The 8885-nt window shown below is 40.5% G+C and overlaps 1 protein-coding gene across 1 annotated transcript; it reads left to right on the forward strand.

Annotated features, from left to right (window-relative positions):
- Positions 1-851: 851 nt before the first annotated feature.
- snrpd2 (small nuclear ribonucleoprotein D2 polypeptide) lies at positions 852-3226 on the forward strand. Its single transcript, XM_085795192.1, has 3 exons — positions 852-941; positions 2070-2249; positions 2786-3226. Coding segments are annotated over exons 1-3 (357 nt in total). The 5' UTR covers positions 852-939; the 3' UTR covers positions 2961-3226.
- The last annotated feature ends 5659 nt before the right edge of the window (positions 3227-8885 follow it).

Consider the following 8885-nt stretch of genomic DNA (forward strand, 5'->3'; position numbering starts at 1 on the left):
TGTACATTAAAAACAAGGCTGAGACATTACTGAATCCAGCCAGGGCTTTTCTGCATGTCATCCCCTCTCTCTGCCCTGCAGGTCTGTCGTTCTCTGTCTAATAAACAATATGAGAGAATATTATTTTTTCTCAGTGAAGAAAAGAAGAAGACTTACAGCAGCATAACAACACTCTCACAAGTAAGATTCCTGCATTCAAACTTGAGTCAATTAAATTTGATAATTCTTTTAAATTATTTCTCAACTGAGTCTGTTGGTGCCATGGTTGGTGCCTTTACAATGTGCTGGATTAAGTTAGTTTTGAGATCTTACTACTGTGAACTATCTGATACATGTTCTAGGTAAATATCCTAAAAAATGCATGAGTGAAATGAATGTTGTTGTTGTTTTGTCTTAATGAAAAGTAGCCTACATATTCTGCTGTAATCTGCATAATCACCAACATTTGATTTAGGCTACTGATTTTATTTATTTATTTTTACACTGACCATAAAATATTAGTTAGCCTACATTTGTTTTGTGATTTAATTACACATGTAGCCTAACTAATTACTCTCCAATACTGATCGTATCTGATAGCCTATTAACTTGTGATCATATTTGAAAGTGAGCAATTTATCCACTGCCAGCATTTAGCACCAGCAGCCTGTAATATAACGACATGTATCTTCAATATACGTTACCTGAATGGATACAAAGAGGCGCATGTGATTGATTGTAAAAATAGCCCATTACAGTGCCTCTGTGTTTTGATCACAGGCTTTGCTGAAGTTTGAGGAGACCCGTGATGACCCGGATGTTATTCCGTGTCACACAGAAGCGCGTAGTAGTTGACCCGGAAGTAGCTTGGCTCACGCGTGAATCGTTGAAGAAACGGAGACAGTCGGTGGAGACGAGCGGGACACGGTCTGAAAAAACAGTTTTTATCCATCAGCAGCCATGTAAGTATCAACGATGATCACCCAGACTTAGAGGGAATGGACATTTCTATTATTAGAGCCTGAACGCAGAGTCGCAGCAGCATGTAGCCACAGTGCTAACCTGGTTAGCATGCTGCAGAGTCACAAATGCTAGTGAGGCCGGTTAGCCGTCAATAAACCCATTGTGTGTTGTTTCAATCATTGTGTATATTTCCAAACTAAAGTATAACGTTGGTGCACTTGAAACAATATATTTGAAGCCTAAAATGTGCTTGCGAATTTAGTGAGATGCAAAGGTAAATAGTAAGGAGACAGAAGTCATTCATTGCTACATGCTAGTTCGTCATATGCTAACATCAAGTTTAGAAGTGGCTCCTTTTCTTTCTCCGCTTGTGATTAGTTTTGTTTTAATTAGACTATAACAGTGAAACGGTAGATATCATGATGAGGTCTCAGTTCATAGTGCCTAAGTTAAAGCTTACGAGTACACTGAAAGAGTAATGCACTTTAATTTACTCCAATAAACGTGCTCTTTGTGTGTTTTGGCTAAGGGTTTGAATCATGTGTTGATAAATTACATGTATTTTCTCTTTTTCATTTCCTGTCGAACCGTTTTTCTTTCTGATAAACACAGATCGAATCGCTTATTGCTGTGTTTTATACCCACAATAAACCAATACACTAACACGATAGTTATTTGATGTGTCTGTGGTAAGCCCTCAAGTTATTTTGCTCCATATGTGAAAAAGAAAACAGAAAAACTAGGTAGATAATGACTTTAAATATACCGTCGCCCTGAACTATAACTTATTATAATATAAGTAATTGCCAGCTATTTTCATAAGTAACTTTTTATGCAAAAATAAAAGATATGTGCAGTCTGTCACATAATAAGATGTTCTGCTTTTCTCTGTGTTGTCACATGTAATTTAATTCTTTGGGATGTTGAATTGTTATTTGAACTATAGGTTGAACACTTTAAGATATCATTTTAGACCCTGATTTCTGACATAGATGATTAATGAAGGAGCATTAAAAATCTAACAAATAATTGGAAGGTCAAAGTTTTTATTCTTATTATGTATAGTCACCACTTGTTTTGTACTATATAATAATATAATATAATTGTTACTGTGTGTTGTTTATCAGGAGTTTGTTAACAAAGCCCAAGTCTGAGATGACTCCCGAGGAGCTGCAGAAGCGGGAGGAGGAGGAGTTCAACACTGGGCCCCTGTCTGTGCTCACCCAGTCGGTCAAAAACAACACACAGGTCCTCATAAACTGTCGCAACAACAAGAAGCTGCTCGGCAGAGTCAAGGCTTTTGACAGGTACGAAGCCCAGTCACTGATTTATTAAACAACAGGTTTGTTTGCACAGTATCAATTTAATGTTTTTGTGTAAACTTAGTGCAAATACTGCCTTTAAACACCTGTCATTATTCATTCTTCAACATTAAAGCGCTGCATATGTAACAAGTATGACTATTTCAGGTGGCCCTCTGTTTTTGTGTCATTGTCGTGTGAGCTACTGGACTAATTTGAATTTCCCTCCTAGGGATGAATAAAGTATTCTATTCTCTACTCTATTTGAGTAGATTATTGTTATATTACTTGTTTTTCATGACATTTTCAGACATGTGCTTCATGAACAAAGTAGTGCTTCTCCCTCAAGTGAAAATGTGATCATTCTTTAAGATATCAAAAGAGGGAAATTTGATCCCTTAATGGCCTCAAAAAGGGTATTAAGAGTATTAAATTCATCCTCTTACAAATTGAATAATGACGGGGAAAAGATCCAAAGAATCCTGTTGTTATATGTCCGTTTACCAAGCCTGACTTTTTCCTTCTGTCATTGCCGTTTGCAGGCACTGCAACATGGTCCTGGAGAATGTGAAGGAGATGTGGACAGAAGTTCCCAAGAGCGGTAAGGGGAAAAAGAAGTCTAAGCCCGTGAATAAGGACCGCTACATTTCTAAGATGTTCCTGAGGGGCGACTCTGTCATCGTCGTGCTGAGAAATCCTCTGATCACTGGAAAATGAACTGTTCGCGATGCGCCGAGCTGAAGCAGTCACTCAGGCTTTTTTTTTCACCTGAAAGATTTGAAGGCAGTGGACTGTGAGCTTTGTTTTTGAGTTTTGTTGTTGGATAACTGTACTCCCAGTTGAAACTGAAATCTAGTGTCAACAAAATGGATGTTTCGTCTATTTTGAGAATCGATAGGGCACAACAGTGCCTGGTTTTGTTTTGTCTACAAAAGTCTTCTGTCTTTTTTCAATTTGATAATAAAAATGATGAATAGTTTCAAGAGCTGTGCAGGTATTTACTTGCTTTTAGCATCTAAATTTCTTCATCCACATAACAGTTATCTCTTGCCAAACTCATTCGGTATCCATCACATGTATCGTAGAAAGCTTTGACACAAAATGTCTCTTTTCCTGGGTACTCTTGTCAGCCCCCCCTCACCTCCCACTGTCACCCTTTCACTCTCCCCTGACGGCATCTAAGGTGTCGGGCTTGATTTCAGCCAGCAGCGCTCAATATGCGACAAACTGCCGTTTAAAGGCCCACTGCATTATTGATGAGACCAGATGCGCTGACTGTCACTTCACACCCTCCTCTCGCGCTCCATTTCAGGCTGTTCCTCTGCCGCTCGGCCCCTCCTGACCACTTTGTTAATTGTCTTAATAGCTCAACAGCTCATCTCGCCTTTCGTCTCTCTAACAGTTGGCACCTAACCTCCGCTCTTTGGTGCTCAGATTTAGTGTACGGGCTTTTGAATGTGTGAGTAAATAAAAAACTTGTTTATAAATTGAACAATTTTTGGAAAGCTGGACAGCATCGATTTCTGATAAAGTGTCTACATCTTCTCCAGGCCTTTATATTCAAAATACAACTCCCTGAAATGAGGAATGGCATTTTACATTCACTCTAAATCTAATTTATCATTATGAAATACATCAAAATTTCCTTCCTTTCCCTCCTACCATCTTGACATCTCACATTTCATACCTGTCATTACACAACACGTTCATATTCTCACTGTTAATCCAAGTTCGCCTAAGGCTGGCACCTGTGGAGTGTCTGTGTGTGGGCAACAAGGCCTCACTGATTTACCGCTCTCAGGTGAAGCCTGCTGGGTCAGAGGGAGGAGAATTAGTCTGAGCACTGAATTTGAAATGCAGTGAACTTTTATTACCTCTCTGACTCATGTAATATTACCCTTTGCACTCCTGCTTTAGGCAAATCATGACTTTTACTAAAAGTTTGAGCAAGATCATGTTGCAGGGGCCGGAAGTTTTTGCATCGGCAGCTGAAGACAGAAGACAGAAAACGGGGCTAGTGAGTCATCTCCTCACTTCTTTCATAGTCTAAATACTGAAATAATTAAATTCTTATTGTAGATATTCTGTTTAAAAGGAAGAGAAAACTGTATAGTGTAGAAAACTATACATTACAGTTTACAAGGTAATTTATTGCATCATCATTTATATTTGGCACATACATAATCTGGTGTTACCATCTACTCTCCTCAAGTTGAATATCTTCAGGTGATATGTAATTACATAAAACATACTTGGTAATAGTAATGACATCCTATCAAGGAGGATTCTAAGGATTTTGATGTAATTGAAACCCAAAAAAATTGAAGCAGAATGAAAGAATATATCCATAATCAGCCATAATCAGATAAAATACTGATACAAATGGTGCAGAATGAAACGTCCATGACAAATCAAAATCTCCAACTTTTTATATGCAAATGTGTTTTGATGCAACAAGGAAATATGTGTCTTTAGAGGTGTGTCTGTTTTGGGACTACCACAAAACTTCAGACTGAATGATCGAGTCCCTCTGGAAATTCACAGGAGCGGTAAGCACCCTTGTGCCAAAAAATGTGGTTGTTGTTTTGATGATGATGGTGGAAAGTAAAATTCCCCAAAGGTCATCAAGTGGGTTGCAATCTGGGTGACTGTGAAGGCCATACTTCATTTTCATGCAGTTAAACCATTCATCGACCCCTTCATGTGGAAATACTGTAGGTGTATCTTACATGTTATCTGTCTGTATGTTATGCCTGCACGTTTTTGATGACTTTGCAACCTCATTATGCTAAATTACAAAGAAAAATCGAAAATCAGCATTGTAGCTCATGGCTGGCAGTGCAGCAACAGAATCTTAGCTCAGTTTCTGTTATCCCATCAAGCCAAGTGAGGAGCTGTTGGTACCTGCTGGCCTCCTCTGGACCCACAAATAGATGTGCTTGTTTTATTGGAATAGCTTTGATTTATGTCAGCAACACTAAGCATTAGCCTATTGACATGATCAGTGCAGCATCCTTCAGGACAAAGTGCTGTCAAATAGCAGATGGGTCTGTTTGAAGATATCTGCGATAGGTACAAACAACTATGGGGAGTTCGTTTGTTGGGTATCATTGTGCACTTTTCTCATGTTACTTCACTCATCTGAAGACGCTTCAAGAATCCCTCTCTCTCCAGATTTTAGGTGGAGGGAGGGGCGAGGGGTGAGTGATCCATGAGCAGGAAGGCAGATGTTTTATTCAGTAGGTAAGCGATAAGAGGGGGGAAGTGTGATTATGATAGCGATCGGTCATGCATCGATACCCAACCGTCCAGGCAACGCGACACCCTGCAGCGCATCGATCGGGGCCAGGTAACCGGAGCCGCCGCCGCAGTTTGTTTTCAAGCAGAGCCGCGGTCCGGGTGTCAGAGCCGGGCCAAGGCCAGGTGGAGGAGGGAGAGGGGATCGGCTCCATAAACATACAAACACCGCCTTCATTCATCTCCATGACTTTAAGTGTGAATGGCAGCAACTGCGATGAGACGTTCAGTGGCAGCCAAAACAACAGGGATCGGGTGTATCGAGCTGCTGCGTTTGACCCGGGCTTATTTACAAACAATCACTGCTGTAGTGGGGAAGAAAGTGGGTTAAACTACTTCTGGGTCTGCTGATATTTAAAATGACACTGTATCTTGCATTTTTAATGGGCTACTAACCGTGGAGATAGTGACTATCATCAAACAGTATGGCTATGTATCTTAATTAGTGGTGGTAGCCTATTTCCATGAGTGCAGCAAACCCCATCAAATTCAGAAATTGGTGACTGGCCATTTAAAACCATTGCAGCTTTTGATTAAAAAAACAACAACCAAAAAGTAACATTATATTTCAAAAATTGTCACCATTATTAAAGATATAGTCTATAGGCCTATTTCATTATCATTACACTTCAACTTTAAAGAAATGTTGAGTTTGACAGTTCACTGTTACCATGCACAGGAAATTACAATCTCAATCATCTCAAATCAACGTCCTCAAATTCCTGTGAACCATATTACACTTTTTTAATCAGCCAAGAGTTTGTTGTCATGGCTCCTCCTCGTGTGAATGTAATGTTCATTACGGTATTCTCATGCATACTGAATACTTTTCATCCATGTTGTCAGTGGAGGGTAAGGAGTATGTTACTCCATCCCTTTAAGTGATTTTGTTTTATTTTAGATGTTTAAAGAAATTACAAGAATAAGGCAATCTGTAACATGTATGCATGTGTGCCACAGAAGAATGTAAAATACCTGTGAGGTTATGTAAGCAACCAAATTTTCTAATTGTCTTTAACTGCAGCCATGAGGCCCAGGCCTATATGTAGGCTATAGCCTATAGTTTGATTTTCAGTTATGTTATGTACATTGTGGATAACAAATTCTTTTCTTCCTGACGAAAGGTGGCAAAATAACCTTCTGTTTTCTGACCCTATTTTGCAAAAGAAAAAAATACACACCATAAGAAGAAGATATAAGCACATCGCAGCCTGTCCTTAGAGAAAGTTCTCCCATGTACAGCAGAGTGAAGGGATTGGTGAGGAACCTGCTTGTAATAAGTCAAGGTTATATTGCCATCTAGTGGTTGATCAAAGTAATAGTTCCCAATAGAAATTATGTTAAAGCCGGGCTGAGCTATGAAGACAGCATGTCTTGAGAAGGTCTTGAAAGCATCACTTAATCTAATGATATTTGCTATAATATGCAAGTCATTAGTTGGACTTCATTTTGATCTCCATCATGGATATCTGACAAGCGCCAGCTTGACCTCTCACATAGGTAGCACAGTGCTCTGTTACTGAGAGGAAATCACAAGTTTGAAGTTCTTAATTCAGAAAAGTGCACTATTTTGTTCTGTATTGTCCACTGTGAGGAGAGAAACCTGGTGTCTTTGTCAGCGTCTACCAGTTTGCCCTGTGAGGAGGAGCCCAAGGCCCACGTACACTCAGGACATGTCACTTGGACTCTCTATAAAATCCTACTGCTGCCCTTTGCCTTGCTGGCCTCCAGCCCAGACCTCTTGGTGAACAGTTGTGTCTCGCTCCCATTTGCAAATTTTACCCTCCTCCACAAACATTCCTTCACTGTAAAAAAAAAAAAAATAGATATATAGATGGAGTGAGAGTTTAAATACATTACACGATGCATTTTATGTCCCAATTCTACCTGGAGCTGCATAAAAACTAAATCACAGTTTCAGGATCCAAACTAACATTTTTCTTCCTAGGTTAAGCTTGGTTGTATTATTCTCTGTCGCCATCTGCTATTCAAACAACAATGCAGGCCGAGGCTTTCAGACACTGCCTCAGGACTGTGTACTTCCACAAGTCCTGGGCTCTCTGATATAAGATGTAGTAGATGTGCAGTCTGTTTACATAATAGCCTCTTTCTACACACACACACACACACACACACACAGACATGGAGAGATGAGTAGAAGTGTAATTCAGCCTGGCTGACCAAGCACATCCACTATCAATCTTGCCGCTCTGTGCTCCTTCAGCTGCTTGTCCCCCCCTCTGCCATTTTTCAGAACACTTGCCACCGCCACACTCCTCCAAGTCTCACGAGGCCTCCTCCATGCTGTCCAGCAGGTCTTCTGTCAGGCTGCCAGCTGTGGACGGTGTCGACCAACTGACGTCAAGCTGTGGAAATAAAGCTGTGGTAGGAGGAGCGCAGGAGAAACCTAAAATTACTGCATGACTCTATCCAGTGTGTTTATGGGCTACTTTCTGGGAACAGGGCCTTTTTGAGAAGCGGCCAACACAAATCACACCAACGCCTCAGGAGCTGGTGTTAATAATGTGAAAAACTGCAGCGGCAGGGAAGAAATTGGGGTTTACTTGACAGTTTAAGTGGACAGTAGAGTTAACAGGGGGACACGTGGCTATAAAAAAAAATACCAGACCAACAGTTGCTCAGAGCAGTCAGCTTGTATATCTTGAGAGTGTGTGTGGTGAGACTAAAGGCATATTGGCTTTCTGGATGTTTACACATGCCATGCAGACGTAATGCATTCCTTTCTCATCCTCTCTTCCACTTCTGTCCCCATTAGGAAGAGCGAGTGCTTTTAGTGTGTACACTGCCTCATTGTTGAAAAGTGGGCCATGTGAGGCATCTAACTCCTTTTTCCATTCACTGTTAACAGAATTAGAAACTATTATCTCAGCATTCCTTATTTAAAGGGTTCCTACAGTTCAGCGCCGTTGAGTCCTGTCCTATTATCTATCTTCTGAATAAAAGCTCTGCTTGTTTATTTTTCTATTTAGCTTTTTTATTCCAGGAACGGTGCTCATTTACTGCTACAGAAAGTCTATCTATAGAGTGACCACAAAAGCCACAGTAGCTAATAGAAGCCTGAAGTTTTGAACCCCAGCAGCAGCCAGCAGGGCGAGGTGGAGGGCTTGGCTAGGCCTCTGGTTGGATGAGATGCTACCTTCAGGTGCTATTGGAATATGGGATATTTCTGTGATACTCCAATTTGTCCAAATGTGTGTGGGGATTGTGCACATGGCAGTCATGTTATTGATATCAAGCGTGTGTGTGTGTGTGTGTGTGTGTGTGTGTGTGTGTGTGTGTGTTAGCCCTGTGGTTACAGATCTTGGGTCCAAGCTAGCTATTCTG

This window comes from Trachurus japonicus, chromosome 13 (genome assembly GCF_045865225.1).
Source record: "Trachurus japonicus isolate A0001 chromosome 13, Traja_1.0".
NCBI classification, from domain to species: domain Eukaryota; kingdom Metazoa; phylum Chordata; class Actinopteri; order Carangiformes; family Carangidae; genus Trachurus; species Trachurus japonicus.

Bases quoted from the DNA above. Each gene is read 5' to 3' on its own strand.
- snrpd2 (XM_085795192.1), top strand. The intron at 2,250-2,785 runs GTACGAAGCCCA...TGCCGTTTGCAG, and splicing joins AGAGTCAAGGCTTTTGACAG to GCACTGCAACATGGTCCTGG.